The 13,315-nt window shown below is 44.9% G+C and overlaps 1 protein-coding gene across 3 annotated transcripts; it reads right to left on the reverse strand.

Moving 5' to 3' along the window:
* Window positions 1-355: 355 nt before the first annotated feature.
* On the reverse strand, window positions 356-12,860 carry LOC141092385 (RNA-binding protein 14-like). 3 transcript variants are annotated; one of them, XM_073578498.1, is made up of 4 exons: window positions 12,390-12,852; window positions 4,833-5,778; window positions 1,694-1,757; window positions 363-501 (listed from the first exon to the last, which is right to left on the reverse strand). In XM_073578498.1, the coding sequence occupies exons 1-3, from the start codon at window positions 12,730-12,732 to the stop codon at window positions 1,694-1,696; spliced, it is 1,353 nt and encodes a 450-aa protein (XP_073434599.1). In that variant the 5' UTR covers window positions 12,733-12,852; the 3' UTR covers window positions 363-501. The 3 variants fall into 3 exon arrangements, with proteins under 3 accessions (XP_073434597.1, XP_073434599.1, XP_073434598.1); XM_073578497.1 differs by lacking the exon at window positions 12,390-12,852 and adding an exon at window positions 11,989-12,337; XM_073578496.1 differs by lacking the exon at window positions 1,694-1,757 and having other exon boundaries at window positions 356-501; window positions 12,390-12,860.
* Window positions 12,861-13,315: the final 455 nt, after the last annotated feature.

Below are 13,315 nucleotides of genomic sequence, written 5' to 3' on the forward strand. Positions count from 1 at the left end.
GTGAGACAAGGTTTCTCCTCATATGAAAGAAAAAACACTGAGAACTGATCAAGAAAGCCTTAATGCCATATCTATACCTAGCTTGTCCATGTATGTACACAAAGAAAAAAAAAAAAATCGTGAAAGGGCTGTAACAAAACATGTCAGTGCCCATCAAAACTAATTAGATAACTTGAAAACTGACTAGTTGTGAGCGGCAACAGTGACTTTTATGTTACCATATGCACTTGAGAGACATTGTTGTTAACAGTCACCCTATATTCTAAAAACACTTGTCAGACATGCCCCCAAAGATGCCGTTACATGTGTCATGGAAAGCTGGGTGCTTGTGCTGCTCTTAATCATTATAAGCCGCATATTGAGTATAGTCAGATTGTGTTTCGGCGGTGTGACGAAAATCCATTTGAGCCTTGGACGGCGATCGGCGGAAGGAATCCTGTGGCTTCTGTGCTAAACGGCGATAATCAGATAGTTCAGAGTAACGGCGGTCAGTGGGCGATCCTGCGGTCGAAACACAAAAGGTTTTTTTAATACTACAAAAATATAAAATACTGAATGTGTGAATGTGGCCTAAATGAGTTTTCAGTATCGCTTCAGTCCTGACATTACTACATGTAGCATTGTGACTAAGACGAAGTACAGCATATGGAAGACAAACAATTAGAAGGTCTACAAAGATCTCTGCAAGAATTCCTCTAAGGCCATGTTCACACGTTCAGTATTTGGTCAGTATTTTAAGTATTTTACATCAGTATTTGTAAGCCAAAACCAGGTGTGTGAGATAAATCCAGAAGTGGTGATGGGTTTCTATTATACTTTTCTTCTGATTGTTCCACTCCTGGTTTTGGCTTACAAATACTGAGGTAAAACACTGAACATGTGAACGTGGCCTAATCATGTGTGTGGCACAGTAAACTTTGTGTGACCTCAGCCTCTCTGCTTATTTTGCAATAAAAAGGGGACAAAACTAGGTGCCGTTTAGTTCCTACATATTTTTGTAAGGTGGCAGAGTTTATTTTTTTCTGCGACAGAGCTCCAAACTCCCAGCATATACAAAGACAATATCCGTAATATAATTCTGTCAGCCTGCAGCTGGCACTAGGGGGAGCTTACTGCATACTGTTAATAAGTTAATGGTGCCTTCACCAGCTTGATGTTGTCACAGTGACGTATAAAGCCAGGCTCTCACATCCCTCGTTGAACATGAAAAGCAACTGAAAAGTTCAGTAAACATTTTATTTCATTGCTTAAACTCAAAAATAAAAGCATTTAAACATTTTATATTGGTGGCTGCAGGCGGTCAGAACCTTTTATTTCTTTTTTTACACAGTGTGTATTGCATCTTGCATCTCTTCACAAAATGTAAGAAAGATCACCCCACCTACATCCCCCCCCAATTCAGAACTTACTTCCAAAGATAGGAATATCTAATCACCATGTGCTGTTCACAGGAGGTGGCGGATCCGGAAACATGGCAGGCACCGGCTACGCCATTTCTAAAACTCCCATAAAAGTGAATTCTAGAAAGAGCATAGCACAGACTGGCTGTTCCCAGTGTCTCCCATAGAGGCAGATATTCCCATATATTTATTCCCACAAATAATCCATTAATCATGGAGATTAATGGATTTGTGAATGACCCTTTAATTACTGGTTAAATAGTATTAGTAAGTTGGATAAATCAGTTATTTACCTATATATGTGAAGGGGATTTGGAGCACTGTATCAGAAACATCGAGCCCCTCTGTCCTCCAAAGCTATTAACGAGAAAGTTTTATTATGCAGTTAAACAGTACTACTACCAGACTGTAGCGGGGTTTTACATAGTGATCATCAGGCGATATCTGCACCTAGTTATGAACAATGCAAAGTTATCCACTAGACTGCAGCTGAAGCTCAATAGTTCAAATCTGAAAACTCCTCCAGTCTTACAAGGCTACACTGATTAGATGCTAGGTAACAGAGGTTGCCAACATACAACTTCTTATCTGTAACTGAACTGTACAGAGAACAGCCAGATGGCAGAACAACTTGTGATACTCCTATGTTGGCACTCTTCGGTCACGTCACCATCGGTGACAATGACTTACTCCCTCTATTAACATTAGAGCCTAAAACATACAAGGCAAAAAAAAAAAAAAAAAAAGTCCCTAGATCCAACAATTCACTGAGAGCTGCATATTATTTGATACTAAAAGCGCTAACCTTACAGATCTAAAAGATTTATACTACTTTCTGTAGAATAACACACTAAGGAAACTATAACTTTCCTCACTTTTACACAATATACTGCAGAATACAAATATTCAATAGTCTGCTGTCCACACAGAACGCACAGCAGAGGGAAATCAAGAGGTGCGGAAAAAAACGTGGGAGATGTTTTAGCAAGAGTCTAAGTTACAAGTAGAGCACCCAGTTTGCTTAAGGGATAGATTACAAGGAGAGAAAAAAAAAAAAGGGGGAGGACTTTCTTTGGTCACTGGAGAAATGACAGAGGCAGTGTAGGACAGTGGGAAAGAAGGGTACTGCTCATCTTACCAAGGGGAGTTCTAGCTTGACTACATTGCAATTGATGTTTGAAGGGAACCTGTCAGCAGGATTGTGCTCCGTACCCTACAGACAGTGTCTGGTCGGCGCCGTTAAACTGAATAAAATGATACTTTAGTTGATGAAATCCGTTTTGTGGTTGCTTTTTAAATCTTTATTTTCAGTTTTGGTGTTAATGATATGACCATTCTGCAGGGTGGGCCTGGAGGGAGGTCTTTAGGTGGTGCTCTGATTAGGTATTCATAATGCAGACTGCCGACAGGTCACTGATCCCTCACCGACCTGCTGCCCTCTAGTTTGCATAAATACCTGCACATACTGTAGAAAAAAAAAAAAAACAAAACACTTCTGCAGGCAGGAGCCACAAGTTGGACATGCGCTGCAGCATAATCACATGTTTAGTGTCCAGTTTTTCCTCCTCCAAGATGGCGCCGCCCGTGCCGGCGCAGTAGCAGATCTCAGCGATCTCCATCTTGGAGGAAGAAATTTATTTCCCCTTCTCCATCAAGATGACACCTGCGTAATAGCTTTCGGATCTCTATATACACACACACACCGAAAGCTGCTACTGCGAAGGCGCCATTTTGAAATTTTTTTTTTTTTTTTTTGTTTTCACATTTGCTCAAGAACATCAAGAATACTTATTAACTGTACACTAAACATGCGGTTATGCTGTAGCACAGGTCCCCTGGCTGGCACCTGCCTGCAGAAGCGTTTTTTTTTTTTCTTCAGCATGTACAGGTATTCATTATGCAAACCAGAGAGCAGGAAACTGAGGGATCTGTCAGCAGTCTGCATGATGAATACCTAATCAGAGCACCACATGAAGACCCCCCCCCCCCCCCCCCCCCCCAACTCCTCCAGGACTGTCCAGAGCATGAACATAACACAAAACTGAAAATAAAGATTAACACCTTACTGCCATAGGACGGAATAGTACGTCCGATGGCGGTACCATAGGACGGAATAATACATCCGATGGCAGTATTCCCTCGCCTTGAGGTCTCCGGCAGTGAACCCACCTCAAAGCCGGGACATGTCAGCTGTTTTGAACAGCTGACATTTGCCCATAATAGCCGCGGGCAGAATAAAGTTCTGCCCTCAGCTGTTAACCTAGTTTCACATTTGCGGACAGAGGAGTTGTGGAAGGCTACGGACTTCCTCCGGTCAGCTCCGCCCACTGCTGCACCTCCTCCGGTCAGCTCCGCCTACGGCCGCATACAGCCTGCGTACCCCCCCCATCTTTAATATCGGGTTCGCAGGTTGTGCGGATGCCTCCGCATGCGTCATTTTGACGATGCGGCGACCGGCGTCAAATGCAGCATGTTAGAATTTGTTTTGATCGCCGCATCGTCAAAACGATGCATGCGGAGGCATCCGCACGACCTGTGTACCCAATGTTAAAGATAGAGTACGCAAGCTGCTTGCAGTATACAGCCGTAGGCGGAGCTGACCGGAGTAGGTGCAGCAGTGGGCGGAGCTTCACGGAGAAGACCGCAGCTCCTCTGTCCGCAAATGTGAAAGTAGCCTTAACTAGCCTTTAACAAGCACTTCCGGCCATTCAGCCGGAAATACACTGACCAGTGACCCGCATCACGTGATCGCGGGTCACCGGTGTGTCAGCATGACAACCAAAGGTTGAGAACTCTATGGTTGTTGATGCCGGATTGCACCCTGTTGTTGGCGCTCATAGCAACGGAGTAATTCTGCTACATAGAGGCGCTCTGAGCATTGTCTCTATGAGATAGATAGATACATAGAAATCACCCCCCTTTCAAAACACACACACAAAAAAAAAAAAAGGATTAACCCGATCGCTAAATAGCATAGCAGGGAAAAAAAAAAATACATTAAAAACGCCAGAATTACGTTTTTTTTTTTGGTCGCCACAACATTGCATTAAAATGCAATAACGGGCGATCAAAAGATTGTATGCACACCAAAATACAAGATGAATTTCACCAACCAAGGTATTTTAAATTAGTTTAACGGCGCCGACCTGACTCTGTTTATAGGTTACTGTGCACAATCCTGCTGACAGGTCCCCTTTAAAGCCTTTCCCAGTTTTCAAGTAACTCCAGCCTACAGCATGTCACCACAGGCTCCTAACTTTTGTAAGTTGCTTCTAAACCTAGCAATAATTTTTCTTGGGCTAGCTTAATAAAAGAAAAACAAAAAATGCCCATTCCTTGCTAAGGGCAAAAATGACACATTCCTTTTTCACCTCTTTGGATCTTATGTTAATGGTAATGTCAACCCAGACTAGCTTACTTGATTTTACTTACCTTTTATAAGCATCTGCCGTTTTCTTGAAGCTATCTGTGGTAGCGCTTCGTGGCGGTGAAAGACAGGTGCGCTCATACATGAGCGCATCATTGGTAGCCTGAAGGGATGAATAAGCAGCCTGTGTCCCAAGGCCGGAGATTTGGGAGGGGTCATAGGTGGTACCTTGCTGCTGGCGATATGCAGTAGCCGGCGCATAGGGAGTAGTGGTGGAAACAGATCCATAAGGGTTGGCTGCAGTCTGGGTGGTGTAGGACGACGCCATTGCAGGAATTTGTGCAGCGTATCCTGTGGCAAGAGCTTGTTGTCGATAAGCTGCAGCTGCCTGGGCATGATATGCAGCGGCGTCTGCACCATATGCAGCGGCGGTCTGACTCTCATATCCCGTCTGATTCACAGCAGCAGCAGCACGAGCAGCATAGGCAGAAGACAACGCCGAAGTCTGACTACTATAGGCGGCCGACAATGACGGAGTTGTCTGGACCCCATAGGCGGATGAATAGGCAGCATAGTCTGTTGCTGGAGTACGATACTTCTGTGCAAGTGCAGTGGAGGTCAGGGCTCCCTCATAGTATGCTCTCGTGGGCGACCTTCGCATGGGACTCCTGTCTCGCGAGTAGTACATCGGGGAAGGTGGACGCAATCTGCTGTCGTAAGCATCATATCGATCAGAATCTCCAACATAATGCTCATATGGCGATTTCAGGGCATAGGACGCGTAAGTCGCTTCTGTTGCTCTCCTGCGGTTATATGCCTCAGCGCGGCTCTGTGGTACATCTCGGAATTCATAAGACCTACGTGAGCGACCGCTATCAATACCGCTCATAGGCTTATTAGCCTTACTGGACATCTCCACATTAATCCGTCTGCCTCTTATATCTCTGCCATTCAGCTTGTCGATAGCTTCCCTAGCGTCGCTTTCTTTTTCCATGTGAACGAACGCAAAGTCTGATGAAGTAGCATACAAGGAGAGGAAGAAGAAAATATGTTATACATCTTTCAGAATTTATTAAATACCTACATTGTAATATTTTCAAATGTATGTCATAGGCCATAGATCAAATGCACAATGCTGGAGAAAAGACCCATAGTGAACAATCTCCAAGCCCCAAATTAACCAAGGAGTCGGATTGTATAATATCTACTTAATGTTAGGTGTAATTGTATGATGAACAGCGTTAAATCTAGTTGCTCTTCTCATATCTGCATAACCAGATCTATCACATCAGACACTGGAAACTCACAGACCTCACTGACCTAAAATAGAGTCTATTGCGGTATAAGCTGTGTTGGTGGGAATATCAGCGCAATATACAGAGCTATTCTTTCCATCAGAATGGAGGCATCCAACAGAGCCAGCAATGCACATTTGCAGAGACCAATGCTGGGTTTACACTTTGCAATAGCCGGTTTGGACAGGCAGATCCCATTAAATATATTCCCAAAACAATAAGCAATAGATCGTTCAGTGCACATAGGCTGTCAATATTCTCAGTAGCACGTGCTGTTTACGTAGGGCCATGTGCTGCAGAGAATGATTACCTTTTCAGAAAACCAAAAGATTTAAAAAAAAAAAAAAAAAAAAAAAAAAAAATTTACTTCGCCAGACACATGAGCGTTTTGCTCGCTTGTTGGGAGGGGAAATCAGCTGAACAATTGTCGGGGAGGGGAAGGGGGACGCATACGCCTGACACTGCTGTCAGGGTAGATGCATATGTTGAGCATAGAAATCAAAAGAAAAAAAAAACCTATACAACAAGGAACACTTTTTTTGCAGGGACACTCAGTATAGAAAAGCTTCACAGGCAGAAACAGAGGACAGAATAACACTTTTGGTCTTGGTTTGCAAAATAACAGCCCAAGAAAATGTTTACTATACTTCAGGAGCATTTGGTAAGTGCACGAACGCAAAATGCTTTTCAGAGAGTCGCCATTTAATACTGCAGGAAGATGTTGGCTATAAGGCAATTGATCGCGTCCTTAGGTTGTGTGCACACGCTGCGGATTTTGCTGCGGTGTACAGTACCATGATTCCCTATGGGAATCAAAAACCGCAATGCAGATGGTGCGGAATTTTCCGCGTGGATTATCTGCGGTTTTCAATCCGCAGAAAGAATTGACATGTCAATTCTTTCTGCGGATTCCCCTGCGGTTTGCCATCTCCTCCATTGAGGAGATGAAAAACCGCGGAGCAATCCGCAGGTAAAACAGCAGGTATTTTGACCTGCGGTTTCACCTGCGGATTTTACAAAATCCGCACCTAATCCACAGCGTGTGCACACAGCCTTAGAATCACTTTCACTTTGGACGTGAACGAGTTGAATAACAAAAACTAATATTGAAGCTGACTGAACCGTATGACACGTTGAATAACTTGTTACCCAGGGATTGTTCCACTTTCGCCAAAGGAGAAGAGGTCATAAAACTATTTTTCTTAAAAAGGGAAACCGTTAGGTCCCCAGCAGATGCATCTGCATATGTAGACTCACTGCCTAACCGTCCCTGTGCTATATTACATGCATAAACAGATCTTTAGAAACAGTATTTGTAAAATCAGTTTATGATATGTAAAGGACGGCTTTGATTAGTTCAGAGGGCATTCCTGTTCCCAGACAAGTTGGCCCCCATAGCATGTTATCATTCCCCTATGGGTGTGACGACATGATTTACTTGTGCCAGCGACATTGCAAGCACCATACTTACTGCGGCTTCTCTCCTGCTCACCATTGATTCTCTGTAGCCGGGTGTATGTGTCCCAGCTTCAGAGAGGCGCACTGCGCATGATCAGAAATCTCTGCACTCCCAATCATGCGCAGTGTACCTCTCTGAAGCTGGGACACATACACCCGGCTCCAGAGGAACAATGATGAGCGAGAAAGCTGCGCGCATGCGCAATTAACTATGGTGCTTGCAATGTCGCTGGCTCATGTAAGTTATGTTATCACGACCATACAGTAGTGATAACATGCTCAGTAGGCAGACTAGTCTTGGGACACCAATGCCCCCTCGACTAGTCAAAGCACTCATTTACATATCAAAAATAAACTTTAGAAATACACAAACAGATCTTTACAAAAAACGTAATAACACAGAGGTCTGTTAGGCAGTGTGTCTACATATGCAGATGCAACTGCTGGTGGTTCAATTTACATAGCTCTAAATATAAGACAATTGATACCTTTATGACCCCCAAAGTGTTCTTCCAACAGGGAGAGACAAACTTTTGAAGGTTATGTAAATGAGGCTGCAAGTGCACTGGGGCGTGTCCACTCAATTCCAGCCATCCTCCTCTGCTGTGTGGCAGATACTTCACAGATGCAATGAAAAGACCAAACTGAGCATTTCCTGCGCATGGACATGATGTAATAGATACAAGCTTTCATCCACAGAGCGGCACTAAGTGGGGAATACAGAGACCAGACGAGACGTAGAAGTGCGTCATCACACCCAACTGCACCTTCCAGACTCATTTACGTAATTAAGCCTACTTAATTGGGATTTCTCATAATTGTCTTTCATTTTAAAGTGCTACAATTGTAGTTTTGGAGCAATCAGTAAAAGCTATAAAAAGGTTGCCTTCATAAGGGCTATTCCTTCTCAGACATTTACATTATATCCACAGGTTATGGGAACTTCAGCGATCTCACATCACTATGCAATTTTCAGAATTCCAACAGAAGTCAATAGAAAGCTGCGCACGTGCGGCCAACTATCCATTCTCAATAACTTGACATAAGGCAGCTGCAGCTCAAACTTCTGTGATCTGCGCCTATAAGACATTTATAGCATATCCTGTAGGCATGCCGTGAATATCTGAGATGAGAAAACCAATTAAATGTACCACCACTTTCCTCCATGACATCCAGCATTACATCAGATGCAGAGAGATGCAGAGGATCGGAAACCGGGCAGTGCAGTTATTGAGGCAACCATACAGGCCCGAGACGTTGCATGGATATGTTCTAATATTTGGGCAATGCATGGTTAACTAGAAAACTAACCTCCCTGACAGGCTACCCACATCTCTCCACACAAGCTGCAATAATGAACAAGGGGCTGCGAAGACAGTGGCGCTCTTAATAGAGATGAAACTCCAAACAATACAAATACATGTACAGAATATGTAACGCAAAATGCAGGTATCGTAAAGGCATTTACTAGAGATGAGCGATTGGATTCGCTGGACCCTGGTTCTGTGGCAATGTGAGCAGTCTTTGGCAACTGAACTGGAGCCCTGCGACCCAGCTCCTACCTGCCAGCATCCCCAGCTACACTTCTGGATAGTCGGCATGGCGCAAGTCATAACTACAGCAATACAAACACACAAGACGTCGTGCCAGGCTGGCTGATCAAAGGAGGAGCCGTGAACAGCAGCAGGTAAGAGGAGGTTCTCAGGGCTCCCACCCAACAGTCATGGACTACTGACCCGGCGCCGCAGCAGGCCCATGATAATCAATGCGATCAGCTCTATCTTTTACTCATCTTGTTAGGCTGTGTACAGGAGTTTATTTTTGGAGGTGGATAAAACCTTTGCCCTCTTCAAGCAGAAAGTGCTTCAGGAAACATAGCATTTAGGGCTAAATTTTCCCTTTTTAAATCAACGTGATTTTTCTTTTTAAAAAAAAAATAAAAAATTCAGCCCTTTGATTTCATATATCAAGTTTAAAGCAGATTTCAAGTGGAATCTCTCTCAAGGAAGCAACATGTCACCATTTTTCCATCTTAAGGGGCAAAGAGCACTTAAAACAAATCCTTATCAGATCAGCAAAGTGGATTTACCAGACAAATGAAAAAATGCTTTGAGAAGCTTCTCTAAGTGGATTCACTCCCCCCCTTCCCCCCCCCAAAAAAAACAAAACAAAAAAAAACACAAACATACCGCATATACTAGAGTATAAGCCGACCCGAGTACAAGCTGAGGCACCTAATATTGCCATGGAAAACTGAGTAAGCTTATTGACTTGAGTATAAGCTGGGTATGTAATGTCCCCTCATCACTGTCCTGCTACGTGAGGCTCCCCCCCCCCCCATCGTGTCCTGCTGCTATGTGTGGCTTCCTCCCATCCTGCTGCTATGTGTGGCTCCCACCCCCCCCACCGTATCCTGCTGTGTGAGGCTCCCACCCCCCCTGCTGTTATGTGTGGCTCCCCCCCACCCGTTCTGCTTTGTGTTCATGGCTCACCCTCCCTGTGCCGTTGCTGCATCTCCGTTGTCCTGGTGCAGCAGCTCTCCTGCGCTGAGCGGTCACGTGGTACCGCTCATTAAGGCAATGAATATGAGCTCCACGCTTGTGGGAGTGAAGAAGCGTACATATTCGTTACCTTAATGAGCGGTACCACGTGACCGCTCAGCACAGGGCAAGAGCTGCCGGCACAGAGATGGAACAAGGAGGGTGAGTATGATATCTTCTTGAAGCCGGCGGCAGCAGCTGTCACTGTGCCACAGCCGCCGGCTCCTGCCGCAGCTCCCCTGCTGGCTTTCTGGACAATGACTCATGTATAAGCCGAGGGGGTGTTTTCAGCACACACACACACGAAGTGCTGAAAATCTCAGCTTATACACGACTATATACGGTACACACACATCCCAAGATTAATTTTACGCTGAGTTTCTAAAGATTTCCTACTCAAAAATCCTCGAAGAACGCTTTAAAGGGAGCCTTTAAATAAGATGTGGCCACTGCCTTTCAGGGCTTATCTACAGCATTATAAACCCATTGGACAATATCCCCCCCAGGTGAGTATAATTAAACTTATTTTTCTTATCTTACAGGTTGGATGGGGGGTAGAGTTGAGCGACTTTGGTCGGATCGGGTTTCGTGAAACCCGAATGAAACAAAATAAGTTTCAGATGAAACTCGTCCGACTAGAGCAAAACAAACTGCAAGGAAAAAAGCGCAATAGGGTCTTATCTGAGAAAACCAAGATAACAAACAATAATTTATACTCACCGTATATAGGAGAGTAACAGGCATAAAGGAACGCGGTCAGCTTGCTGCACATCCAAATGACCACGCTGTGGCCATAAATCTTCAGATTCACTAGTAGGATTTTTTATGGATTAAAACGTGCGCTGCCAGACAAAATAAGTTTCAGATGAAACTCGTCCAACTAGAGCAAAAAAAGTCGGAGTTTCGTCCGACTTTTATTTCCCATTGACATGCATTGGGGTCGGGTTGACATGTCATCCCCTGAGGAAGAGGTTTTATGACCTCGAAACGCGTTGGGAAATAAATATATTAAGCACACAATTTGTGAGGAGTGATGGTCTGGCAGCGCACGTTTTAATCCATAAAAAATCCTACTAGTGAATCTAGAGCAAAACAAAGTCGGAGTTTCGTCCGAAACCCGACCCCAATGCATGTCAATGGGAAATAAAAGTCGGACGAAACTCCGACTTTTTTTGCTCTAGTCGGACGAGTTTCATCTGAAACTTATTTTGTTTCATTCGGGTTTCACGAAACCCGATCCGACCAAAGTCGCTCAACTCTAATGGGGGGGGGGGGGGGTCTTATCTATAGTATTATAGAATGCTGTAGATAAGCCCTGACCGCATCTTATATCGCCAAAACAGCTGACATGTTCCCTTTAAAAATCTTTGGGAAAAAAAGTCTTACTTATTTCTATAGCAAATCCATATTCACGCTCATATGAAGAGGGTTTTTGTTGAGCCCGTTTCCTTAAGAGGCCCTGATAAAAACATGGTGGGGTGCATGATGCCCAAAGTGGATCCAATAGGAGGAATCTGCACCAAACTGTCCTATCAAAAGACCACAACATTTTCTTTTTTTTTTTAGAAGGGTTTATAGGGAAAAAAAAACAAAAAACACCTCTATGGGGGCGGGCTTCTCAGATTATGCCGTACAAATAAAAAAGTCTCCAATAAGGATTTTCTCCTTGAAAAAATATAAAACTCTGATCATCAACTGGTGTGTGAATAGCCAGCCTTTGGGCCACAGTGACCCTACACCATCGGCCTACTACTCGCTCCGTACTGGTCAGGAAACATTAAGGGGAAACCTCCGGATGCATCGCACCTCACAGGGTGAAGGAGGAACGCAGAAACTACGCTGAGGCGTGAATGGGGAAATTAATGGCGCGCACTCCGCGATTTCCTCACACAAAAGCGCAAACTGGATTAATGGCGATAAGGACGCACCACATGACGTCGAACTACACCCTTCTGCACAGGATGACGTTACACGCATCTCCAGAAACTGCACGAACGGCGACCATTTGATTTCGGACGCATTACACAACGTCGAAACATCAATTTCTCACAGGAGGACGTCGACATTACGCGCGTGACGACAAACTGAAACGTCGATTGACGAATATGGTTAAACAACACGGCGGCTTGTGGGTCCCTCAGCCATCTTCTTCTGGGCACGGGCCACACTAGAAGGGGGTTAAATAGACGCAGCAACACAGAAACGCGGGGAGAAGGCGACTACAAACACGATGAACGGATCCAGTCAGACAAGCGGCCGCCATCTTGTGTCACCCAGCGCGCGGGCGGCCATTTTCCTTTCCTCACACACAGCCTCCCTTCCTCATTACCTTTCACCACATCGCACTCTACCACTTTCCCATACGTCTCGAACAATGCTCGGAGTTCGGAGGCATCGCATTCGTTACCGACATTGCCAATGAATATCTTCCAGGTGTTCTGGGGTCGGGGCTTCGACAGCTCGACCACCAGTCTCTTGCCGTTGACCTCGCGGCCGTTCAGCTCTTCGATCGCCTTCGTGGCGCTGTCCGACGCCCGCATGTGAATGAAGGCGTACCGATTCATGACGGCGCAGCTCACCACCATGCCGTACTTCTGGAAGAGCTCGGTCAGCTCCTCCTGCGTGGTCCGGTGTTCCACGTTACCGACGAAAATCTTAATGGTGTCCCTCATTTTTGTAGCTACCGTGAGGGAAAGAGAGAAAGATGGCGGCGGCGGGCAGATGTGCTCAGTGCAGGGCGACGTCCGCTCAAATGAGAGGAGGAACAGTCCTGGCTGTGTTATCGCGATATTTGCTCCACGCTTCCGGCTACACGTTATTTTACCTCACACGTGGGGTGGAGGAAAAAGAAAAAAAAAAACACGTCCCAAGATCAAATTTGTCTCTTCAGTTCTCGTCCCTCAGCACACGATCCTGTCGGTGCGTACATGTACGGCTGTACTGTATAGAAATACGCTGTTCCCACATTATATCAGCAGACTGCAGGTTCTTCTATCCCAATTCATCCCAGTAGGTGAACTTTTAATTGTATGGGAAATTTAGCTTTACCAGCATGTACATTCTTTAATCTTCCATGATTTTCATGGCTCCAATAATCGCTTATAAAGCTGTGTTCACACGTAGCATTTTTTTGTGTTTTCGCGGCGGTTTTTAATGCGCGATTTTGCCTCGTAAACGCAAAGAAAAAGCATCCCATGCAATCCTATGGGATTCCGCAATGCTGTGCTAATGCTGCGGATTTTCCCGCGGCGGAAT

Source organism: Dendrobates tinctorius, unplaced genomic scaffold, assembly GCF_039654945.1.
Source record: "Dendrobates tinctorius isolate UK_male_01 unplaced genomic scaffold, ASM3965494v1 ptg000059l, whole genome shotgun sequence".
NCBI lineage: Eukaryota > Metazoa > Chordata > Amphibia > Anura > Dendrobatidae > Dendrobates > Dendrobates tinctorius.

Bases quoted from the DNA above. Each gene is read 5' to 3' on its own strand.
- LOC141092385 (XM_073578498.1), bottom strand. From the start codon at position 12,732: ATGAGGGACACCATTAAGATTTTCGTCGGTAACGTGGAACACCGGACC. The intron at 5,779-12,389 runs GTAATGAGGAAG...CTACTTCATCAG, and splicing joins AGAGTGCGATGTGGTGAAAG to ACTTTGCGTTCGTTCACATG. The intron at 1,758-4,832 runs GTAAGTAAAATC...TCTCGTTAATAG, and splicing joins ACGGCAGATGCTTATAAAAG to CTTTGGAGGACAGAGGGGCT.